This window comes from Parasteatoda tepidariorum, chromosome 8 (assembly GCF_982258835.1).
Source record: "Parasteatoda tepidariorum strain Cologne lab strain chromosome 8, Ptep-v5.0, whole genome shotgun sequence".
NCBI classification, from domain to species: domain Eukaryota; kingdom Metazoa; phylum Arthropoda; class Arachnida; order Araneae; family Theridiidae; genus Parasteatoda; species Parasteatoda tepidariorum.
The window spans coordinates 18,974,289-19,001,301 of NC_141762.1; the positions used below are offsets into that span (position 1 = coordinate 18,974,289).

Sequence of the window (27,013 nt, forward strand, 5' to 3'; positions counted from 1 at the left end):
GGGTATCCACGCACCTGGAAGGTCATGAAAAATTATGGAAAGTCATGAATTTCGGTATTGAACAAAATTTGTCTCAAAATGTCATGATTTTAACTATTTTCTTTTAAAAAAATCATGTAAAGTCATGGATTTAGGTCGCCGCGAAATCTAATTTTTTAAAATGGAATTTACCCCCCCCCCCATTTCACGGTGTTCCGAATATCTGAATTTGTAACAAAAACCTCACTCACAGTCATGTTTTATTAAAATATAAAAATTTTTTATCCTGTTCTTTAAAAATTACAAATTATGGTGTTCTTTTGAAAAAATAAAATAAAAAACATTATTTCTAGAGCAATTTATCTTTTAAACTTCTGAAATTTCAGAATTTTTATTATTATTTACTTTTTCTTATTTTATCAATTTAAAATTCTAACTGAAGCAAGCCAGTCATTGGGGATTTTTTTTTAAATTCCGAAATGAGAACAGAAGAATCAGGAGTATTTCTTTCCTTTCCGATAAACAAGATAAGTATCTTTAGAGTATAATTCTGCAGAAAAAAAAAGGAATCTTTGTTTTTGTATTTTTTTCCAGCTATTTTATTGCTTCATCTCTTTTTTTATGCTGTTTTTTTAAATTTAAAATCTTTTAATATGAAGAGTATAACATTTCAATTAATGTTATTATAATGCTTTTTTAAATTTATTGTGTTTTTGTCGGAGAAAATAGTAAATTCGTTAGGGTGACCTGGGGTAATTCCTGATCAAAAAACGCAAACATCTATTTTATGAAAAAACTATTCAAAATAGAATTTTAATATTTACTGGAAGTTTGAGGCTATATGAGATGAGTCCAATGCCACCTTCTTTTGTTTGAAAATCTAATTAGAATTTAAAAGATTTAAAATTTTTAGTGATCAGGAATTACCCCTGGTCTTGATCATTTCTGGGGTAATTCCTGATCACTTCTGGGGTAATTACTGATCACCAGTATATCAAATAATATATATCAGTAAAGGGGCTGTTTAAAAATAATTATATAATGGTAATTAACAAATAAGACATCAAGATCAAACAAATAAACCAAAAAGATATGTTTAAACAGCTAATAAAATGATTTATTTAAAAGCAAGAAGAACGATTAACACTTTAAATTTTCAAAAATATTTGCATCGTGCCATACATTTTAGGCAATCAGCCAACTCATTCTCATGTTCTTCTGAAATATAAGAGAGTTCCCACATGCGTTACTTTTGCTGGATTTTTTAACTTCATTAAGGGAAAGTGTAAAGTTAAGTAGGGTATGTCAACAGCTCTGGCAGCAGCTCTCGCACTGAAATTTTCATTTTCAATCATTAAAAGAAATTCACTAATCTTGTTTTCTAGAAGCTTAGTATCCTTTTTAGGGCTTATAATTTCTCACCATATTTATACTAGGCTAATTCAGAAACTTAAAAATTATTCTAACAGTTATACTAGGCTAATTTATAAACTTAAAAATTATTCTAACGATGTACACACATAAAATTAGGATAGAAGCAAGGTAAAACAAACCAGAAATGGTGCAAATCAGAATACAGTCTTGTATACAGTTAAAAACAAATTTTGTGATGACAGTTAAAATATATTTTATAGTTGTTCCACTTAATAAATATGAACTGTTATTTAAGAAAAGACAATTAGGTATTTATAAGCTATTTCATATACTATTTATAAGAAGAAATGACAATGATCAGGAATTAGCCCAGTGATCAATAAGTACCCCATTAGTAGGGGGCAACATTTGATATAGTTTCCTACAATCAATTATAATGTTTACAGTAGATGTGAAACAATTAAACAAAAGCCTACACTATTTTCATATCAAAGAAAATGAAAGTAACTCAAAATATTTATTATTCAGAGAAGGAGGGGGATCTTTGCAGAAATGTGCACATTTTGAAAACCATCTTTGAAATGGAAAATACAAAATGCAGTTTAAAAGATACTTATTTTGTTAGCTTAAACAGAAAACTATTATTAAGTAAATGTAGTTATATTTTAGTAAAGTGTAAAAGCATTCTTGTCCATGTCTCAAATTTAAAAAAAAAAAAAATTTTTTTTTTGAATAAAACTTAGTTGATCATTATTTACCTCAGAAACAGAGTGATCGTGAATTACCCCGGGTCACCCTATTTCTTTCCTTTCCAATAAACAAGATAAGTATATTTTGGATATAATTCTGCAGAAAAAAAAAGAAGAAGAAATCTTTGCTTTTGTATTTTTTCCAGCTATTTTATTGCTTCAACTCTTTTTTTATGCTGTTTTTTTTAAATTTAAAATCTCTTAATATGAAGATGAAGAGTATAACAGTTTTGGTTGTATCTATCATTTCAATTAATGTTATTATAATGCTTTTTTAAATTTATTGTTGTGTTTTTGTCGGAGAAAATAGTAACTTCGAAGTCATGAAAAATTCTTGGAAATAGTCATGAAAAGACATAAATTTGAAAATCTAAAATGTAGCAGATACCCTGTTTAAACTTTTTTGAAAAAAATGTATGCAAAGAGATTGAATTTTCGCATGCTTTTAATAATTTTTATAAACTAAAATTTTCTGTCTTATTTAATAAATAGAGAAAATTATTTTTAGAGATATACTCATAAAATAGTATACGAGAGTAATTTAAAAATTGTTGAGGATCAAATTCAGTTATTACATAATATTACACATTTTGATAAATTTTTAAGGTGGTAAGTAAGTGCCATTTCAAAACTCAAAGTGCTCTTTTCTGAGATGTTGTGCCATGTCCTTTTTTATTCCTAGGGAGAATTCTAAATTGATCATGACCTTATTTTGGGGGATATTCCCTTACGGATGTCAGTTTGCACTCACTGCAATTCAAATTACCCTGTCATTTTTTTTAATAGTATTTTCTGTTGAACCATCTGCGTATGAAAGGAAAATTGTCCCAGCAGAAAATTCTTTCAAGAGTAATAAATAGAATATTTATATCCTAAACAGCAAACTTTTTTTATTTATTAGTTTGAACTCCTTAAGTTAATGAATGGGACCTTAAATTAAGTTTTATAAATTATTACTATTTCAATATATTTTGATTTCAATTATTTTTAACGTGTGTGTTAGTTTAATCAAGAATCGTGAAAGTCAAATGAATATTTTTCTTTGTTAATGAAAACATTTATTATATATAATTTAAGCATTAAAACTTTACTTTCTAAAACAGTTTTAAAAAGTTATTGTGACTAAAAAAAAAAACTATAATATATACTAACTAAACTAAAAATAAAACTATTTATAAACCACATAAATTAAATATATAACTCAAATATTGTATGTAACTATAAGTTTAATATATAATTAAATAAAACTATAATATATAATTTTAAACTAAAGAAACTGTTCTGGGGAAATATTTGGCTTTGAAAATTTTCTACACCCCTTATGAAAGTTTGTTCCTCTATGAACATAAAATAAATTTGTTAGAAATAGTATCATATGATGTGTAATAGTATAATCCAAATATAATATGATACTCTGACAGTTTCAATAAATCTTACGAGAATCGCCTTGCATTAAATTTAAATTATAAAACATACAGTATTAATCTAAAAATTGTATTAATTGAAAATGTTGTTTACATTTAATTATTTCTACTACTAAATAATGTTTTCATTGTTTTGTAAAAAATAATATTTCTTAAATGTAGGTAAATACTGATTGTTTTCGTTTGGAAGAACAAGAAGCATCTGAAAATTGTCATCTACGTTTTATAGAAATCTGTGAGAAAATACGTGCTACATTTCAGTCCATGTTGGTTGTGAAAAAAGGAAAAGAAAATGAGGTAGAAAATTGATTATTCTACTTGAAATTTAATTGATTTTTTTCTTTCAATTTTAATGATAATTCTTTTTTAATTAGTTATAATAATTTATTTTCTTTGAGTGCATTTGTTATATGTGCAGTGTTAAATATTAATTTTGTGATTGCTTGATAGTTATATCAAAGTACTTGTTTTTTTATAGGAGTTTCTGCTTCAAAATAAACCCCGCGTCACAATGTGGGTCATAAGTTTGAAAAAGTTGAACCGATTAGATAAACATCACTGGAAGAAGTCAAGGGATGCTGTGAATGATGTTTGTATTCTATTTATATGATTAATTTTTCTCTTATTTTTTAATTGTTCCAAAATACAATTTCAGGAAATGTGTCTAAAACATTCCATATTCTGTATATATATATATACATATATATATAAATTTCTATGAAATATTTATAAGTAAGAAAATTATTGTATATATTTGTTTTCAGTTGAAAATATTAATTTCAGTATGACAATTTATTATAATATAACATTATTTCTTACAGTTCACTATAATTCTTCATTGCTAGTGATATTTATTTTCATAAACATTTAATAATTATCAGAGGTTGTCTTTCATCTGAGACCACAAAAATTTAATCAGACCCCCATAAAGTAATTATAGTAGAACCTTGATTTAACGATGGACTAGACAAAAATGTCGTAAATAATTGGACATCCCTATATTGAAGTTCTGAAAACTCCCACGAAAACTAAAATTCAAATGCATACAAATTAAATTACACTTTGTTATATTTCTAAATACAATCTGAAACTTAAACTTTATTTAGTAAAGAAGAAAAGCATTTCAATCTAAAAAAATTCGGCAAATTATTTTTTCTACCATTTTTTTTATTTATTCTGAAGTAACTTACTCATGTACTTGAGGAATGTTTTCAGTATCTGTAGCATTACTGCTGCTTCATTAAATAATGGTAGTGGGTCTAAAAATTCACAGTATTTCATTTTCACACACTTCAAGAGCACTAGATTCTATAATTTCAGTTATTGAAATTGCTTCTGATTCAGAAGTCATTAGATCATTATCACATTGCATATCTCTTTCTTCCTTTCCTTCACTTTCACAAAAACAAAATAACTGCAACCCCATATCCTTATTTAAAGTGTGGGGTTAGAAGATTTCATCATTCAAAGTATGGGTTACTTTTCCCTAACAAAGTAGATGCCAGCACATGAGTTCATTGTCTGTTATTTTTCTTCTTTTTTCCTTCTTTTTTTTCTTTTCTGTATGGCTGTGTGACAGTAAGTAAAAATTATCAAATAACAATTGGAGAAAAGATGATTCAGAATGTCTGTATTTTAGGAAGTAGTATTAGAAGATGTTCTAAATACTAGTATTGAGTTAATACTAGTAGCTAAATAATTAATACTAGAGCTAAATACTAGTAGAACGTTACTGATGTAGTAAATGAAAAGGGCCCAAGCTGAAAAGACCTTATTCTCCGGTAACTTTAAGCCTGAGTTTTGCTAGATCAATTTCCCCGAGACCAGTGTGTAGCTTAACATGTATATGTTTATCATAAATCTCTGTCACCATAAAATTCATATCAAGTTTCTATATTGTTTGCTATTCTTTTTCTATTGAAAGAAAAAATAAATAAATTTTATTCTTCAAGTTTTCAGATTCTTATATCATCAATTTGTTTTTCCAGAAAAAGCAAAATATAGATGCTTTGACTCTCCAATGGCAAAATCTTTTGTACGAAGCTACTCACCTCCAAAAAGAGGTTACAAAATGCTTAGAATTCAGGTAAAATTATAATCTAAGTGCATAATTTTATCTGATTGTCAGTTTATAAGAAATATTTATTGTTTATTTTTTACAAGAACTTTTTACATCTTCAAACTCTTCATTCTGCATTTCCCTGATGTCCCACATGTTTTTATAGGACATTATAATGGATCTTTAGATAATTAAAAACTCTTTTTTTTATATATATTTTTTTAACCAGTAATGTATTTTAAAACCTGTAAGTGGTTTATATACAACCAATAATCAATAATTCCTTTAATATTTAGGTTATTTTCATGAAATTATTTAAGTAAAATACCAATGAAAAATAACTAGCAAATTTTAATATTTGTATATGTAACATAAAAAGCTTTAACTAATCTTTTTATGTTATTTCTTTATCTAAATTCTTCTTAATTTATTCACATCCTCTCTTCTTATTCTATTTTTAGATTCAAGTATTTAGGAAGTAACATTTTAAAGTTTTCCCTTTACTAACTGTAAGAACCATATTATTCCCTCTACCTATTTAATAAACTAATTATAATTGTTAACGTTTCCATAGCTTTTTAAGAGCACCTCAATATTGGATTATTCCTTTTATTTCGATAGGTTATGAAATGTAGCTGCAATAGTGCAGACAAAGCTTGATATTTTTTGTATTCCCCCCCCCCCCCCACTAGCACAGCCAATTATGTTTTGAGTAATAACTAAAGGCCGGAATTTCAGGCAATAAAAAATGCAAAAATAGGCAGGCAGAAAGGCATTTAAAAAGCTTGAAATAGACACCTAAAAAAGGCACTTAAGATTGGAGCAAAATGGTAGTTGGTAATGCCTAAAAGCCCATATAGGTATCCAAGGTATAAAAAAAGTTGCTGGAAGTATCCGGTATACCTACATATTCATTTCACTTGACTGTCGTAGCAATAGTACAAAAGAAATGGATATAATTGCACAAAAAAACCCTCAACTGCATAGGTGCGAAATAAAAATTGAAAACTCGTACTTACACTGATATTGTATGCAGATTTATTCCGATGATTGGTTGTTGTTGCACATCACAACTAGATGCTTTTTCAAATTTTCGAAAGAGAAATTTTGTCTCCTGTCAGTCAATATAGTTTTAAACAAAGAGAAGGATCTTTCTACTTCGACAGAGGTTATGGGCGCGTACCTAAAACAACTTGCCATGGTAGGAGATATGGTAAGTTCAACTGTAGTATCACCAGAAAGTACGTTTGCAATGTCCTTGATGCATTCAAAGTCTGTACAGTGTAACGTCCCATATCCGGACGTCCCTTTCCCGGAAGGGTCGATTTCCCGGACACTTTTTAACAATCAAAATAAACAAACATCTTTCCATCTTCCCCCTTTCCTAAAAAAAAAAAAAAAAAAATCATTTGACACATTTTCTCTTTTTCTAGCTTGCACTGAACCTCTGATTCGTGCATCGAACCCATAAATCACCAGAAAGGGGAAGTGAAGATCTACCAAGCCCATTGAGTGACCGTTAGTGACGCTCCTCCCTTGGAATGTAGGAAAAAGAGGGAGATTTGTTTTCAAAAGACGGCAACTGAGTCCCCTCCCCCCCTCCTTTCCCATGCAGGTGGCTAGTAAAAGAGGCATTTCCTGGAATCTTTTTATTGAAAGAAGAAATACTGTGGAAAAGGGTAAACGGGGCAAGCGTTAAGGTGAGGGGGGAGTCAGAATGGAAAATTTGAATAGGTCTAAAAGGATACACGTCCTTGAGAAACAAAACATTCGTTCTTCCCCATACCATGTAATATTTAGGAGGCGGGGGGCAAAAGTGGGTAACATTCTTTCTTTAGCAGATTCTTTCAGTCATAAAAGAAAAAATAAAGAGAACCCGATCAGTGTGTCCCGCCTTTATGCTTGATTGATAGCCAATGATAGGAGAGAAAACAATAATTTGTTACTTCCCCACCCTCAACTTAAATGATCTCCTCTTTACACTTATTTTCTTTCACAAATAAGGAGGAAATGAATTTTTCTTCTCCATCTACCCACCTTAATGAATGACGGGAATTTCCCTTTCTTGCTTGAATCATTCTAGTTAAAAATGGCGGATTATTATTTTCATATGTCAATTTTTTTTAGTTTTCTATATTTTAAGCAATAATATTTTTTTTCTAATATTTCATATTTTATTGATTAGATATTCTAATACTAAAACATTATTCCCCTTAAAAATAATGTTTATTTATTTTTTGCTTCTTAGATTTAGATCATTTTAAGCTTTGTTCCAGAATTTCCCCTTCCTGCTTGAATCGTTCTAGTTCAAAATGGCGGATTAATATTTTCGTAACTGTTACATTTTTTCCGTTTTCCATATTTTCAGCAATAATATTTTTTTTTCTAATATTTTATATTTGATTGATTAGATATTTTAATGCTAAAACAATATTCCCCTTAAAAATAGTGTTTATTTATTTTTTGCTTCTTAGATTCAGATCGTTTATTAATTCATTTTAAGCTTTGTTTACCTTGGGGGTGTATTATACGGAAAAATCTATTATACGGACTTCTGGAAGTCCGACCGATTCCGGATACGCGACTTTACACTGTATTTGCAGAGATGACGTTTTCACATTTCTTCCTTATTATGTCACCAGCTGGTCCAGGCACAGACATTAGTTCTTCAATAGTATTGTCGAAAATCTTTAGTGACTCGGACAAAGACATATTTCTTTTTTCCATGTGCTCAATAGCTCCAGGGAGCTTCCCAAAATAAGTTGAAATAAAAGTCAGCTCATTTTTTATTTTAGAACTGCTAAGCAGATTTTTACTTTTTCTTATGGATATTGCCTCTTCATCTGAAAAGCTGGTAAGGACTCGAGTAACTTCCTCAAAATTTGTACAGTAGTATGAGACTGCTGAAATCCATGTTCCCCATCTCATAAGGATCGGTTTTGGAGGTAATTGAATGTCTGGTGCAATTTCTTTGAACACTTGAACTCTTGAAGGGGCTTTCACAAATACTTTTTTCACACTAGAAACCAGCGAGTCTACCTCAGGATAGAGACCTCTTACTTCCTCTGCTATCCTGTGCAATGCATGAGCAAGGCACGTTAGATGGATCATATTAGGAAATAAAACTTTTAAGGCATTTCCAGCTTTTTTCATGTAGGAGGCTGCATCTGTAAGAAATAATAGCACTCTTTCATGCTCAGTACCATTTGGCCAAAGTAAAGCCAGTGCATTAGTGAACAACTGTGCAATTGTAGTACTGTTAGTCTTTTGCAACTGTTCAGATGTCAACAAAAAGATTTTATGTTTTTCAAATGGGTACATAACACCAACAATAACATTCGCAACATATCGTCCAGTTACATCTGTCGTTTCATCTATAGATAGCCATATGTTTTTCGTTCCGATTTCATTTTGAATAGTTTTAAGAACTTTGGTGTAACAGTCATCTAAATAAGTTTTCCTTAAAGTTGATTCACAGGGCACACTTTGATTCGTATATTTTTGCAAAAAAGCTCGTGTGCTTTTATTTTCAAGTTTCCACAGCGGAATGCCGGCATCTACAAATGATCTGCATAAATCCATTGCAAATTCCGATTTGCGAGAAGATAATTGAAAACAGGTGGGAATCAGAGTCGGTGTTTTCCCATCTTCTTTATCTGTTGCTGTTTTATGCTTAGATGTCTCCAAATGCTGAGATATAAAATACTTCTTCTCAAAATTTACTGACTTCTCGCATGCCTTACAAAACAGAATGCTCCCATCAGTAGAAAACACATCCGACCCAAACTCTTTCACAAAACTTTCCAGTTTTTTGCTTGTGCAGGCTTTTACTTTAGGCATTTTTGAAATAACTAGAACTAGAAAACTTTTTCGTGCTCCTGCTGCAATGTGCTCAACCAGCTTGGTGAATTCGTTTTGTAGATAAGAGAGCATACGAGTTATTCGATGGTGTAGGCTATATGGGCCATAAGTAAAAATAAATTCTATTGACTGTAAGTAAAAATAACTCCAATCTTTTCACTCCCTTTCTCTCTCTCCTTGCAAAGCGCATCGGGCGAAGGTGACGCTACGAAGAGACGGAGAGAAAATATTAATAAGACAAAAGGAATAAAGTCCTAATCTCTATAAATGCATTACAATACGTCGGATGACAGTCAACCATTTCTGTACTTCAAAATTTCCTCATTTTGCATTTATGCTCGGTCAAAAGCACAAAAAGCTTTGCAGAAAAATTTTAAATTAGACAGAAATAGGCATTTATGAACAAAAGGAAAGAAAAAGGCATTTTCAGAAGAAAACGTTTAAAAAAGGCAGAAAAGCCTTTGTCATTATGCCATTACGCCTATCAGGCAATTTATGGCATTTTGCCTGAACTTTCGGGCTCTAGTAATAACTTACTAAATTCTTCTGAGTATTTTTTAAATAATAAAATTCAGCTTAATTATATTTATACTTCTTTATTGAATAAGAAATAGCTGTATTTTGATTGTTTTCCTATTCCAATTAATATTTTATATTTTGATTTCACTTTATTTCTCCTAAAGTAAAGGGATATATTTTTCTTTTTATTTCTCTGTCACCTTCTGTTCACTAATATGCGTGTGCAATACTTTTTCCCCACCGACTCATAAATCTAAGAGAAAGAGATATCAGCTTGCTGCTCCTTTATGTTTGATTGACAACAGCTAACTAGAAAACCACTGATTTTTTCGGATATATAGGAGAAAATAACCATTTGCCCTTTCCCTACCCCCTTGACCTAAAGATCATCAAGGTCAGAGAAGAAATATTGAAGTTTTCAGTATTGAACTTCTATCATGAGTAAATTTCCTAATTTCCTCTCAATGGTTCTAGATGCAGATTGACAGGAAAATGCAGCAAAACTTTCCCCGGTTTTTTGGATACTGGATAAATTGTTCTGTTCTGTATATAATTATTTTTTCTAATAACATGTTGAAAACTTAAATCTAATCAAAAATAAAATCAAGAAGAATGTGTATATCACTTGTTAAAACTTTAAAATAAACCACCTCTTGCACACCACTTCTTCACAGAAAGAGTGAATACAATTTCAAACAAGAGAAATATGATATATGAATGAATTTAATAAATTCATTGAACTCTTTGAAAAGAAATTTGCAGAGGTTAGGAATGTATGCAGGAAACTCCAAGTTAGTTGGTTCCACCATGAGGATGCAACATAGGCTTAAAATTTGTCATAATGTTAAGTAGTTGCTATTTCCAATCTTTTTTTAGTATTGAATACGCCCAGGACCCCCTAAGTTAAGAATAGAAGATCCTGACAACTGTTTCTTCATTCGAGATTCTCGTTTATTGAGCAGTAATGCCAAAGGAAATAGTGGTTTGAATATTATCTCTCAAACTTTTATTACTGTCAATGGAATTATGTTAGTTTTCAAATCACAAAAATGTGTTACACCTGTTTTTTTAGAGTCATTTTCTAGGAATTAATGAAATTTTTGTTTTGAAATTGAAGAAAATGACATGGTGTCATGTTAAAATGACATAGTGTCTATGGAACAGCAAATAATACTTCATCAATTGGTTGTTATGATGGATGGATCTCAGGAATTGGGGTCGTACAAAAGAGTGTTTACTGTATATATATTTTTTCATGCATAATTCAAAAGCATGTAAACTATCTTAATGTGTTATATATTCTTAAAAACTATTTAAATGTGATTGAAAAATTTTACTAATAATTTTGTTATTATTAATAGGTCAAAAGATGAAGAAATTCAACTTGTTTCTGTTGAAGAATTTTACAGAGATGCTCCTAAATCTATATCTAAGCGTGTAAGACTTGTTCACCCTTATTTAAACTGCTTAGAATATTGTTTTATTAAAAATAATTTTTTTAGATTATGTTTCTAATTGTCATTTTTATTTTTTATTTAATTATAAGAGTAAAATAAAATTAACATAATTAATAATGTGTTGATGAATAGTGAATTATTTTGTAGAACTTGGATGTATTTTGATGAAAGAGAGTTAGATGATCTTTTTGTCAAAGTCTATTCTGAATTTGATTTTTTATTTATTATTAGCATTTGACTTTTTTATCAATATAATTAATTTTTTTATATCATTTTATTACATAAATATTACATCAGAAAGCAAAGTGACTGTCTGGAAAAATTTAAGAAGTGACTAAACAAAAAAACATTGTTTTATCTAATTGTATTTATCAAACAATTTTAAAAGGAAATATATTTAGGTCATCACTAAATATCTCTATAATACAAAATAAATAGGTCTATAATACCATAACTTTTTTTCTTCTCGTGATTTGGTTTCTTAAGCACTCGAACATATTTTTTTTTCTAGTCAATATGAATTGCTCTTACTGCGAAAACAATATTTTAAAAAATAAGAGCTTGAACGCTCTTTAATTTCCTAATTAAAATTTTTATAAGTTCCTTGGGTTATAAAAACACTTGGATAACACTAACACTTGAAAAAACACTTGGATTAAAGTGAAAAGCAAATTAAATTAAAAAAAATATATAATCTTGAGATGGGAACATTCAAAAGCAGTAATATTGCTTTTTTCTTTTATTTATCTATATATATGTATTTTTGAAACAATTATAAATAAAGAATTCATTTGCAAAGCTTATATCAACATTGAATTTTCTTATTATAGCAAGTTACTTCAAATGATACTCATCAACTGAAATTAGCTCGCTTATTATGGGAGTCAGAACAGAGAAAAATGTATGTTCTATTTTAATACTTCATTGCTTTATTATTTTTTCTTTGACTTGTTCATTATTTCATTGATATGCCTATTTAATTCACACATTGATTAACTAGTCCATGTGTTGCCTGTTTATATACTATGTATGTTGTATTTGGCACATATGAGTAACATCATTTCCGTCAATCCTTTCACCTACTCATCAGTTTGTTTTAGTGAATTACATTAATAAATAAATTAAGTTAATTTGTTAAATTTTATGTTAACTGTTAATTAAAGTTGTTATTTGTTTGTAGATATTTGTTGTTCATCATAGTTTACACTTTAATTGCAAATCATATTTTTAGTCATATCATGGGAACTAACATTTACAGCCTTAATCTCAAATGTTATGTTATAACAACTAGTGTTGTAGGGCAGGTTTTCATATTTTCTACCTATATGTTGCTTGTTAGATTAACTTTAAAAAAATATATATAATTCTTTGTTTTTGTGTGTTGTAGAAATGCTGCAAAACTGAAGGAATTGGAATTGAAAAAAGAAGAATATAACCAAGAGATTAAAAAACTGAAGCAAAATCTTGCTAATATTCGACCCATATTAAAGAGCATTATAGAGGTATTGTAATTTTTTATAATTCTGAAATTAATTTTATTTCCTATTACAGTGATTAGTCCCATATATGTAGTCGGCAGGACTTCATCAAGTCTGGAAAATAGATTTTTCCAGATAATAGGTTTTTGAGATAACAAACATCAAAACGTCCTTATTTAATAAAAAAATAACAAATAGACAATAATTAACATAAATTTTTTCCCAACTACATATGAATCTATGTGCTTTGTCGATCTCAACATTTGCAGCTATTGTTGCAGATTTCAACTTGGTTTTTAAAATTTTGATATTTTAACATGCAGTTATAACAAGCCACGAATCCCGAATTAAGCATTTAATTTAAGGACTTCTCGACCGACTTGATTAGCGATGATTCCAGAGTGAATCCATGTAGTTTTTTCAGATTTTTTCCATGGTTTTTAGAATATCAATGCTTTAACGCAATATTTGTTCGTCAAACTTCGAATTGGGCATTTGAGGAATCACTTTTTCATTCACTCAATTTTTGATGATTCACCCGTAATAGTACAAGGATTTACATGGCATTTTTGTCAGTTATTGCCACAAATTTTCATAATTTTTAATGCAGCATTATCACAAATTGAAAGTTTTGAATTGTGTATTTGAAGAATCACTTTTTTTAAGCACTTGATTATTGACAATTCACCCACAAAACCATGTGGCTTTATAGATTGCATTTTCGTTATTGATATAAATTTGTAAAGGTTTTTAAAGCTTGATTTTTTAATGCTACATTGTAATGTATGGAAATTTTTAAATCACTAATTTGAAGAATTTACTTTTTGAGGCATTGGATTTGTTGTCTATGTGGTTTTGTCGATCACATTTTACGCAGTTTAGGATTTCCACATAGTTTTTAATATTTCAAGTTCTTTTTTGATATACTACTATCTGTGTATTTCAAATCCTGCTTTTATATAATCACCCAATGACGTGTGCTAGTTGTGACAATTTTATCTCAAGTCTGCAATTTTTTCAAAATGTGAGAGTTTTGTGTATTCTGTAACTGAGTTCGTGTTTCTAGCTGGTCTATCTTTATGCAAAACAAGAAAAAAATATGTCATTATTTTCTGCTGTAATGAAATACCCCGAAATTACATAACTCTGAACTTTGTTCCCCTAGTAGCACAATTCTTTTTCTCTTTTTTTTAAATCTTATTGTAGCTGAAATATGATTAAAATCAAACAAAAATCAGAATTTGAGTAAAATGCAGAAAGTGGAAGATTTTTATCATTTCATACTTTTACTGAGCATTAAAAAAGTGATTCCACCACTTCTGTAAAGATTTTGATATCTTAATCTTATAAATTTGTCCTGTGTTATCTAAGCCATACATTTTTATTGGCTTTTTACAGAAATTTTATAAAAGCAATCCTAGCTATGTTAGCTCCTAAAAATTGTTACAAATTACATGTTTACTGGTTCATTATTGTTTCATTCAAAGTTAACGGGTACATGTAAATTGTAATCTATTTTCATAATTATATCTATCTTGATATCTTTAAGAGCAAATTACCCTTTAGACAAATGTAAGAAAGATTTTTTAGATCCAAAAAGAAAATACTGGAGTAATTTCTGAATAGACATTTCTGTTTGTTGACATCTCAAATCTGGAAGCACTCCAAGCATTAAAATCGAAGATATCTAGAATAAAGAATTATCTTATAGCTTAACATAGGAAGATAAACTTGAGGTACTAAAATGGAAGTTTGCAAAGTAAATGTGATTAGTTGAGTAATTGTTATAATAAAAGAGGTAGTAGGAGAGAATGTGTGATGATGAGCAACATTCCATTGTCAATTTCAATTTAAAGGGAAATTTAAATTTATTTTTTAGGCTGCTGAACCATTCCAAAGCAAAATGGGAATGCCTTTCTTTGCAAAACAAAAGATGCATGTTGCTGCTAAGTATCTTCCAAGGCCACTCTATGTGTTATATGTTCAAGCAAACGCCTATTTAGACTATTCTGGTATGGAAATATTTTTGTATATGTTGTTTTTTTCCCTCATCTTATTTATATTTTATTTTTACTTCTTTATCTAACTTTGATGTATGTTATTTTTGAAGGTAAAAAGATAAAAATAACAGTAGAGGGAAATATTGATGATGTGAAGGCTCTTCAGTTGAAAAGAGATGAATTATGTAAGTTATCAATACAAAAAAGTGTGATTGTATTAAACCGAACTATTGAAAACTATATTAATAACTTTAGAACCTATATTAATTATGGTTTGATTAAAAGAGTTCATTGCAAAGCAGTTACTATGCGTTACAATGCTATTAGATATAATTAACTGTTGAGAAATTCTGGCATTAATCATTTATATATTATATCATTATATATTTATATATTATATCATTTATATGAATTTATATATATATATATATATAGCATAATAAGGACAAAAAGGAAAAAAGAAAAGAGAGGGAAATGAAGAAAATTAAGCAAATTAATAAGTTTTAATTGTTTATTATTCCATTTTGCTTTGGCTATATTAATACAATATTAGAAAGTACACCTTTTTTTGCATATATATATATATATATATATATATATATATATATATATACATATATATATATATATATATATATATATATATATATATATATATATATATATATATATATATATATATATATACATTTATTGCTATTGGTTTATAAATCAATTACTTTTTATGTGAATTATTTTTAAATAATTTAACCTTATGTTTGTGAAAATATTTTTTACTGAGACAAGTTTACTTCTCATGTAGCTGAAGAAAGTGGTGAATCTGATCAAGAAGATAATGCAGAAAGTGTAAGAGATTTTTTTTACATTTTTGGTTAGTTAAGTGTTAACCGCATAATAACTTTTGAATTTATATTTTTCTTACTTTTGATATTATTTTAAATTATATAGATAACTTAGATCTAGAACAATTTTATTTTATTTAATAAAGATTAATAATATTTTTGGGCTGTTTTAATTTTCTTCTATAGAAAATAATTCTCAATTAAAGTAATTTTTTAGTCTTAATATGTCAAATATTTATTTTGTTTTGTGGTTTTAGTTGTTAACAGAGTGCAACGTGAATAGAAAATTTCAAATAAGAGTGATATTAGATGAAAACCTCTACATAAGAATTGTTGCAAATCTATAAAATATTAAAAAGAAACAAAAAGTACTCATGAAATTTGTTGATCTTAGGTCTGTTAATTATAACCTTTGAAACATTTAACTTTAAAAAGCAAGTTTATTAAAACAAAAAGTTTCCTATTAAATGGACGACACAATTTAGCGGTTGCCTGATGAGAAAGAGACAAACCCCCTACTTAAAAAATAGAATTCTTCATAAAAAATTGATTTTAGAAAAATGTAAAAGACATAACTTGTCTGTTGAAAAAAAATTTTTTTTTCATGCTGAAAAAAGTTACTTCAAGTTTCACCTGGTACATAACTATTGATGCATACCAATTAAAGATTTCGCTAGATTTCAAATTTTCATAATTCATTAGAAAAAAGAAGGAATAATAGAATGCATTAATAGATATATGTTTAAAGGATCATCTTATCTACAATAAACATATTGAAATGTAAAGAAAATATCCACCTGAAAAGTTTAATAAAGGACAATGAATTGGATGAAAGGAATTTGATACTGATTGTATTTGACAATTCATTAGAAAACTAAAATTGATTTTTGCCGTAAAGCAATAGTAATTTTCATAATATCACCTGCTCTCAAGTAGTTAGCGATTCAGAGCAATCACATATATGGGTGATTCTATTTAAACATGACAATTCGAACCAAAAAGTCTTAAAAAGAATCTAAAAATTTTCTACAGACAGCAGTGTAGTTTATTGACATTTAATTGAGAAAAAAATAAAATAGAAATTCACCAAATCTTGAATGCCAGGAAAATGACATATTAGCTTAGAAGTTTAAAAAACAATGATTTTAATTAATAGTAAGTAACTCAACTTAAACCTTTATGTTAGATGGACCATAAATTGCTTAAATTAATTCTTTTTATCCACTGTAGAAAGAATCAAATTTTTTTTTTTTTTGTTGCTGATATGTACAGAATAAAATTGTGTATAATGCTCAATCATTAAATAAATAAATAACTTTGATTACATCCAACCATATTACAATCATACATAAACTTGGTATTAGGTTAATATTTGCTTTCCCTCCTTACAGTATTAGCAGTTTGAAAAAAATTTTGGTAACACTTCAATGTCCTGGAATTCATGAACCAGGATAATGACAAATTCGCCACTTTATGGCATATAACTTTACTTTAATTTAATATTTTGGCCTAAGACGCTTACATTCTGCAGAAAACAACAGGATTTCTTAAAATAACTCAGATAAATCTATGTAATTTATGTTATTAATGATTTCAAGAAGCCAGGAAAATGACAACATAAAAACCTACTCATCTTGAAAAATATTTTAAACCAGAAAATTGGTTCCTTATTCATGCAACAAAACGTGTTCATATAGGAGGGTATCTAATCAATGTATTAACATAAGATATTGATTGCTGGCTCTATCTATTTTGGTTATAAACCACTAAATAAAAGTAGCCAGGAAAATGACAGATTTTCTTGGGACAAAAATTATTGACAGAAAAAATGATTTTGAACTCAGTTTTTGTAAATAATACCCTCTTCATATATTCTAGAAAAGCTTATACCGGTTGAGATAAAAAAAAATTAGATATTGAAAAATTTATGGGAAGTTTTGAAGCTAGTTATTATTGCCAGGAAAATGGCATTTTGAAGTTCAATTAAATTTTTTAACTATACAAAACAGTCTATGCTTGTGCAAAGTCATTTTAAAATGCTAACAGCAATGCAATTTATTATTTTTTTTTAAAAAAAAGCTCTTTTAGTATTATAGTTTTAGATCTTGGAGCAAGGGACAATGAATTGTTATATTTCGTGAGAATCACCCATATAAATACATAAAAAAATTATTGTTTTTGATAATATTTCAATTGCTTAGTCAACATAAAATTATTATCACAATTAAAATAGCTTTGTCATACTTTAAAAAAATGATTAAAATATTTTAATTTCTTCTTACAATCATTTATTTTCTTTTTTTTATTTTTAATATGTACCCTTTGTTTGTATTGTCTCCTAACTCTCTTTTGAATATATTGTTTAAATTATGTAATATCGCTTTTGAAAAATTTTTATAATTATTTTAATTTATAATAAACTTCTTATTATAAGAAAATTAATTTTGTGCTGTTTTTTATTTATAAAATATTTAACAAATGGTACAAAGTAATATCTGAAAATTTTAATGAAATTTAATACGTAAATTGCATAACATAAATGAAACAGCACTATCAAAACAGAAAAATCAAAACACAATCGAATTTTACATACTAACAACAAAACCTTATGAAACTCATTGAATTTTAATATTTTTTATTGAAAATTTGCTCTTAATTGGCTTTAAGTTAGACTCTTAAATTACTGAAATTACTATTTAGTATGTAAACATCAGATCATTTGATCAAAAGCTATTAATTATGTAATGATTTTTATTTTGTAACCATGTGTCCTTTTTTTTATTTTAACATATCCTGTGGAGAAAATCAAAAAAAAAAAAGTAATAAAATGGTGTAGGAATACATGAAATATAGTTGAACCTTAATATCACAGACCTTGATTAGTTTATTTTATTGCCACAAGGAAATCTGACTTTCCTATGCATCTACTATACAGATAATTGAAGGGGAAAAACACCTTCTTTTAACCAGACACCCTTGGTAACCTTGGTTTCATAATTTCAATTTTAACATTTAAAAAAAAAAAACAATTTCTTCATAATTTCCAAAAAGTTTAAAATATTTTTTAAAGCTTCAATCTTAAAGCCTTTTCTGGAAAAATTGTATAGATTTTTTCTTGAATGTGTAATGAAAAAGAAGTTGATAAAATCATTTATTCTAATGATATGAATACGAGAATACGTTCATAGATACGATAATAGGAAAAGTATAGGTTCGTATATAATTGGGAAAAACTTGCTATTACAACTAATCCAAAAGAAATTGATACTTGTCAGCAAACAGTTGCTGTAGGCATTAGTTTTGCAATATTTTACGATTTGAAAAAAATCAAAAATATTTTTTAAAAAAAAGTTTGCAGCATTGAGAGCTTTACCAGAAGGTGATGTTGATATGGAAGAATTCAAGCTAAGTTTAAAACTATATAAAAAAGCAAAGATATTAGCATTGTTTGAATGCATGATATGCAACTTTTTAAAACCACATTAAAATTATTATTTTGATTAAATAGTTAAAAAGTATTCCATATTCAATTATGGATATCACAAAATTAGTCATCTTCTTTCGAGTTTGTTGATATCAAAGTTTGACTGTATTATCAAAATATATTCTTCTGTTTTATAACTATGAATTGTTCTATTTCTTCAATTTTCTTCCTAGAAAAGGCCAATCAGCAAATAATATATTCATTTAGTTTATTTTAATTAAAAAAATTGATGGTTATGTAAATTTGGTTTTATTATAATCAATTTATTAAATGTTTTTTTAAAGAGCATGCACAGACATACTCTGTCTCGAAGCAAGAGTAATGCCAGTAAAGACATTATGATGAAACATCCCATGTCAGTTCATGTCACTATAGATGTTGATGGTAAGTCTTTAAAGACTTCATTTAAAGTAAAATATATTTGTTTAGATGCTTTTAGGTTTATATAAAAAAAAATTTTTTATCTTTAATAATGGTGGAGTACTTTTATTATAAAGTTCAAAATAAAACAAATATTATGTGTCTGCCAATGTTTCAAAGCAATTTATGTTCCCTGAAAAATTTAAGCATTCATCTGTTTACCTTTATTATTTTACTGCACACTGAGCTAACAAATAACTGTGGGTATACTGCCGAACAAAAGTATGTATTTAAGAAACTGTGTTTTAAAGTTGTATGTTGCATGTAAAATATTTATTTCTATATTGAATTTGTTTTTACCGTATTTCCTTTATCACTACAGTGTAACCTTTGTTAAGCGGACATTCTTGGGACTGAAAAAATTGTCCGTTTTTGTGAAGGGTATCCTAATAGCGAAGTTTAACACCGTAAATTGTTTTTAGAATATTTTCAAAGATATAGAAATAATTAAATAATCTACAATAACAATCTACAAGAATATTTATTTAAACTCTAGAAAATATTTTTTAGATAAAAAGCAATATATTAAAAAGCTTGATATAAATACATAATTCTATATGTAGCTACAGATAAATAATTATAATTTTCCTATCAGTACAGATATTCAAGTTACACATATAATACCGAAAAGGAGCTTTTAGTCCTCAGTCAGTTTCAATTATTAGGTTTGCATCATCTACTTATAGTAGGTATTCACCAAGAAACTTGGTGAATGCCTACTTGAAAGTAAGCCTCCCACGATTCACAGAAAAAAAAGCAATGCATACCTATAAGTCATGAGGACATATGGAGTTGATAATTCACGATTGATCATCTATCAAGTGTCTGAATAAGTGTTTCATTTTTATGAATACCTCAAAGATAATACTTCTGTTCTATCTTTTTTTTTACCCACCTGTGTTAAGTATAGTATTCAAATTGATAAGAATATTAAAAAAAATTTCAGTGGGGCAAAAGCGTTGAGAGCATTTAACACCTCATTTCAACTTGAGGGGTCTCATAACCTGTGTTGTCCAGATGAAAAGATGCTGATGTCCGAATTATTTCCCAACAGCAGTATCATTTTCTCTTCTTTCTTTGCAAAGATAAGGAAAGGGGACTGGAGAAAGATTGATTCTTTAGTAGTGAAATAGCTAAACAATATTTTCAGCTATTGATAAGGCAAAATATTTACTTGCTTTAAAAATAGTGAAAAGGTTTCTTGCAATTTAGAGCAGAAATAATTTTTTTTTTTTTTCTTTCCAAATTTAGAAAAAGTAGTGACTGGTTTGAAGCAATAGAAAATAACAGTTCAGGGCAAAAATGACTGTCCGGTTACGGGATTATACGCTTTGCGTATAATGTATATAATGGTTTATTCATCGAAGATTCCCAGGGAATTAAGAATATGTATGTATTGAGAGGTGTCCGTTTTGCAGGAGTGTCCATAACACGAGGTTTCACTGTATTTATATTGACTTGGTTTTTTTTTCTTCCAAAAAGGTAATAGGTCTTTGAAATACTAAAACACATTATCTCTCTCTTTTCATATATTGACTTGGCGTTTGACAGCGTACTCACAATATAATGTATGGGTGCAATAGAATATGCATAGTTTCATTCAACAAGCCTTACTCCGATTGAAAATAAATTTCACAAATTTTTAATGTAAATGACTTATTAATAATTATTTTTTAAGTTTTTTTTTTTTTTTTTTAAATATTGTTTTGTTTTCTTGGTTTCTATAGAGATTCAAATTTAAATAATTTTAGATGTCCGTAGAATGTTATGGTTCTAGAAAAACTATAATTTTAGATACCAAAAGTTTGCCGTTATTTTTTAAATTCAAAATTTTTCTTCCTAAATCTTAATTTCTAATCTTACAATACTTTTGCCATAAGTAAGTGTAAATAAGTTGTAAATTATAAATTTTTTTTGTATATTTTTTTTTTTCAGATTCCAGTGTTCAACTGCAATTTATGTATATGGTTCATCTTAATATTATAACAGTTAGTACTGTTTCTCTTATTCCAGAACCAATGTCTGATGATAAAATTGGGTAAGTTATCTTTTATGTATAATACTGTTTTATTATTATTGTTTGAGTGTGCATTTTTTTTTATTCTTATGGTTTGAGTTTATTGACTTATACATCTTATCTGAAAGGACAATTTTTTTTCATATCATTGTCAGTAAGTCAACTTAAAAATTTTTTTACTTGAAATATCTAGTTTAGAAACAAAAAGTCTTAATATATAAACTTAACCCATAGAGGTGCGTAATCAGTTTTCTTGACCTTGGGCTCTGAGGTGCAGGAGCAGATGTTCTGGTCAGGTGGTCAGCCGAATGCGGAACCCCCAGTGTTTAGTTCCCAAGCATGCTTGATACTCATTTATTGACCCACTGAAGGGAAGAAAGGCTGAGTCAGCCTTGCCTGGCCTGAGGATCGAATCCAGGACCTGTGGCATGGGAGCACAAAGTGCTACCACTCAGCCACCAGGCGTCATATATAAATGAGCTTAATATATGTCTTCATCATTTTTTATTGATTTTTTTAAAAAATTATACGATAAGTTTATTTTGTTGTATTGATATATCTCCCGTTGTTATTGTCTAATGCCACTTGCCAATATTGGGAGGCTGAATTTAAGGCAAAGTGGCTCGCTTCTTGTTTTTTGATGGCCATGAAATTTATTTCTGTCACACACATACGTCACAGCCCATTTTACGAAGACACATTCACATGTCATCCATTCTTCCACAAATCATAATTTTGACCTGAACCAGAGCAGGATCAATTTCCAATCCAGTACTCCCAGAGGTGTTGATTTTTTATGGGAGCTTGGAGGACTCTGTGACTTTGAAAGATGTATCTTGCACCAGTCACCACTTTATGCACGGGGAGTCTTCAGCCGGCGGGGATCAAACTCACAACCTCTTAGATATGGAGACTCTACTAACCAGGCTATAATTACTTCTATTGAATTTTAATACAATAACGTTCGACTTTATTTTATTATTTAAAAATTTACGATCAAATTTTCATCAAAAAAATTTATACAAAATAGTTTTTTACAAAAACTTGTATATTAAAGAGCTGTAAAATAGTTCAAGTAAGCCTACCTGGTGTTAAGTTAGTTTTCTCCATGCACTTTTTATAACTTAATAAAACTTTGATTAAGACTTATAGATTGTGAGTTGCAAATGAAAGTTAAATTCATTATTTGTTAAATTATCTTGTAACCAGCACTATTTATTGTAATGAGCTCTTATTGTTGTTGTATTATTATTGTGTTGAAAACTATAGTAAGACTTTGAAAAACTGTGTCTATAGTAACAAATAATGAGTTACAAAGAAAAGTAAAATGGTATTTTGATTAATTGTTTGTAAAATTTGCATTTTTCACACTTTTAAAATTCACGTTTTTGTTTTGTTACAGAGATTTATTAAGACATGATGTTTTTCTCAATTGCTTATTTCCAAATGATACTGGTCGAGATACTCCCAATCTTTCAAACATTTTTCTTCTCAGGAAAAAATTTGGGTATGTTATTGTAAAAATTCTTCTTTTTCAATTCCTTTATTTTTATGGTTTCCTAAAATATTACTCTTCCCAAAGTTATTTCATGTATTTTTAACAGTTCACTAGTCTAAATTTTATTTCGAAAATTCACAAGAAAATTTGAATTGTCAAGGTTAGGATAAGAAAAATTTTCTTGTTTCCTTTTTCTTCTCATGCTAGACATGAGGGTAACGTCATGATGGTTTAATTATTAGGCAAAACATAAAACAAAGCAAAATTTATTAGGCAAAACATAAACTTATTTACATTAAGTGGAAAATATCGTTAAAAATCGCTGCATGTTTGTAAAGCTACTTGTATTATAAAAGAACTAAGATTGTCTTTCCTTAAAATTATTTAAATTTTAATAATTAATAGGTATTTTATTTTATAACTGTCATTGAACAGCCCACCCCATTTTCGGTTTACAACTACTAATGTTAAACTTTGCAGCCTTGTAATTTTGAACCAATCCAGAAGACAAGTAAACTCCTGGATCATTAACCCCTGAGGTATGATTTGTTATAAGTACATGGAGGACTTTGTGACCCTACAAAATTAACATGCACCAGTCATCATTTACTACACAGGGAGTCTTCGGCCAGTGGGGATCTAACACATGACCTCTTGGACATGGCCCCAGTGCCCTACCAACCAGGCTATCCCGGCCAAGTTAATAAGTATTCAGATGATCAGGTTGTTTAAAAAATCATTTATATCAAGCATTAAATGTTTCTAAAATGATCAGATATTTAATTAAATTATTTCAGGCAACATATTTTATACATTTTTAATTTTAAATTTACATAATTTTGTAGCTGATATTTGACCCATTTGTAGCAGAAAGAACAAGAGTGATTCTCCATCAGTTCAATTTATGATTATATAAATCAGACAATAAGAATCATAATAAATTTTATACTATTATAACATTTAAAAAGAATTACTTACTAAATTTTTATTATTCACTTTTATTTTTAAAAGAAGTTTTGATCATTTTATATGAAAAAAATATTATCAGTTGAGTTTAATGGGTCAAGTTTCCAAGTGTCATATGAAAATAAATTCAATTTTTTCAACAAAAAAAAAAAGATCTTATTCAACTATAAAACTGTAAGTCATTTTGAAAAGTCCCTACATTTTGTAGTTCTCAATTTGTAATGGTACTAAGTGACAAGCTTTGAGTGTTTTTGGAATAGAAAATGATTCTTAGCTAATTTAGCAACAAACAGTCAACATGAAACCTTATAAAATATCTCTTTTGGTCGCAAATTAAATGTATAAGAAATTAAAGTAAGGTATAATTTTAATTTCTTATTTCAAGGCATATAAATGTATTAATGTCCCTAGAATAATTTGAATTCGTTAAAATGCCACTTAAAACTATCATCTGTTCACCTCTTTAGTTAATTTATTACTTTTGAAAGATACTTTTATGTCTCTTTAAAAGCATAATGAGTTTTCTTAATCCCTGTTTTGTTTCTACCAATGAGTAAATTTAATGAAATTATTAATTTCTGAAATAAAATAAAGTAATTGAATAGTATTTTTTATCATTAAATTTAAATTTGTGATGATGTTTTTTTTCAGGCCTGAAGAACATCCCTTTTCCAATGAAACAACTGGTTTGCCATATATTTGGGCACAAGAAATATCTGGATTACTCTTCATATCACCCAATGAGAATACTAATGAATACAAGCAAATGTATAAAGAAATTCCTTTCAGAATGGAGAGATCAATCAATGCAATTTGCACTCGTCTCACATCTAGGCAGCAGCTTTATCAGCAAATTATTTCTCTTGGTAAGATCCAAGTCATTACCATTATTTATATCAAAGTGCTGTCCCAAAATTCATGCATAAAGTAAAGTTGATTGAACAAAAGTTTTTAATCACAACTAGTTGTTTTTTTCTTTGGTTCATAAAATATACTGGCTAGGGTTATTTGGTTAATGTAATGTTGTGCACTCTTTTGATTTATCAATTCACTGGCCGTTTTTAGTGAATATTCGATAATATGGCACTCAATTTCCTCAATCAAGGTGGTGGGTGAAATTTTTTTTAATAATGTTTAACTACACGATCTGAGCCGAGCCAATTTTAATCATCGAAATGGGAAATCATACAACTAGAGAATGATTGAACATTCATAAAAATATTATCTAAAAATGTATAATCCTCCGTTTTTAATAACTCTGAACCTATAGCTGTTCATCTATTTTTTCCCCCAATAGAAAAAATTTAATGCATAAATGATACAAATTGCAATTCTTGTCAAAAATTTTAGACCTTCTGTATATTAGAGGTTTTCTAAATTTTAGTATCTACTATTTGCGTAAAAAAATTTCTTTTAAATCTCTCAGGTCAAATCTAAAATCTTAATGTTACTCCCAAGTACAATATTTCCCTCCCATAACATGGAATGACTTGATTTCAGAATAGAATGAATTTCCCTTTGCATAACAATCACAGGATTAATTAAACTATCCTTCATATTCAGTTTTAAAATAAAATTTATTAAAGTACACCAATGTTAAAATGACTTTTGTCACTAATGGCTATCATTCTACATTTTCTGTACTTTAACAATTTAACCATTTTTCGATATTTTTAACGATTGTCATTTATACATCTTTAAATGTTTCACTAAAAATATCTTATTTTTATTCTTAATTAATATCTAAATTTTTCTTTGCTGTTGCAATTTATCTGCTTCTTCTTACAATATTGCATAAATTATTTCTGAAATTTTACTTATTTCTTGCGAAAAATAGGAACTGCCCTGATTTGGAATCCTGTACTATATTTTAAAGAAAGGAGAACTTTTAGTGTGGCACAGCATTTCAATTAAACCTTTTTTGTGTGAAATTAATTTATCTCTGTTTTAATTTTTTTTGAAACTGTTATTGCATAAAGTTACAATTTTTTTTTATATCTACTTGTGGTAATTCTCATTGAGTGCTATATTTCAAAACAGAGCAAAGAATAAATGTGCCACCAACTTTTGCTGCTCTCTATCCTTCAAAAATTTCATCACAGCTAAAGTCATGGAATCCAACCTCTTGGAAGGAACTCGCTGTAAGTGCTTTCGTGAAACTATTCCTACTTTTTTCCAGAAGTTTTTGTAAAAATGTTTTTTAATTTCTTAGATATTATGACAAAAACAGATACAGAATGTTAAGATGTATCTAGATACAGAATGTTAAGATGTTAAAATGTTACTAGAAATGTTAGAAACAGAATGTTGCTAGAAATGTTAGAAACAGAATATTACTAGATCATGCAGAATGTTAAGCAGCATATTTATGGTGTCCTACTTTAAAATTATTTGATTAAAAAAACCTTAAACTTAATGGCAAATTTTAAATTAATATTAACGTGTAGGAATGTTAAATAATTCATACTGGTTATTTGTTTAATGCAACAATATAAAAGTTTTCTGTATATTGATTAATTATATATAATTTTCTATATATTGATTAATTATTATATGTTTTATGTTATTAGTTGTTTGGTGGTCTTTTAATAAAATTAAACACAAAAATAATAAAACTTTCTGTTCCAAACACAGTAATTTATATTTTATTATTCTTTTGTGATAAAATTTGCCTTCATATTTAGTTAAAGCAAGTTATACTTTTGTTGTTAGCCCCTTTAAAAAGGAATCTGATATTGACCCTCTACAATTACTGCAATAGATTCCAATTTTTTTCACTTCTAATCCTCAATGATGGAAAGGAGTCTATATTTCACCATCTTATTGATCATAGATCATGCTTAGGACCATCTGGAATGAGCAGTTCTGTCCCTCTTTTTCATTCAT

The 27,013-nt window shown here is 28.1% G+C and overlaps 1 protein-coding gene across 1 annotated transcript in view; it reads left to right on the forward strand.

The window, feature by feature from the left end:
* The window catches only part of thoc5 (THO complex subunit 5), a 41,593-nt gene that overhangs the window by 5,364 nt on the left and 9,216 nt on the right, over positions 1-27,013 (forward strand). Inside the window, exons 2-15 of the mRNA XM_043051225.3 lie at positions 3,689-3,823; positions 4,005-4,115; positions 5,515-5,612; positions 11,327-11,402; positions 12,253-12,323; positions 12,810-12,924; positions 14,780-14,912; positions 15,011-15,085; positions 15,703-15,746; positions 19,511-19,610; positions 21,582-21,684; positions 23,066-23,170; positions 24,779-24,993; positions 26,168-26,268. Coding sequence (XP_042907159.2) covers positions 3,689-3,823; positions 4,005-4,115; positions 5,515-5,612; positions 11,327-11,402; positions 12,253-12,323; positions 12,810-12,924; positions 14,780-14,912; positions 15,011-15,085; positions 15,703-15,746; positions 19,511-19,610; positions 21,582-21,684; positions 23,066-23,170; positions 24,779-24,993; positions 26,168-26,268 — 1,482 coding nt within the window. The remainder of the gene's footprint in view (positions 1-3,688; positions 3,824-4,004; positions 4,116-5,514; positions 5,613-11,326; positions 11,403-12,252; positions 12,324-12,809; positions 12,925-14,779; positions 14,913-15,010; positions 15,086-15,702; positions 15,747-19,510; positions 19,611-21,581; positions 21,685-23,065; positions 23,171-24,778; positions 24,994-26,167; positions 26,269-27,013) is intronic.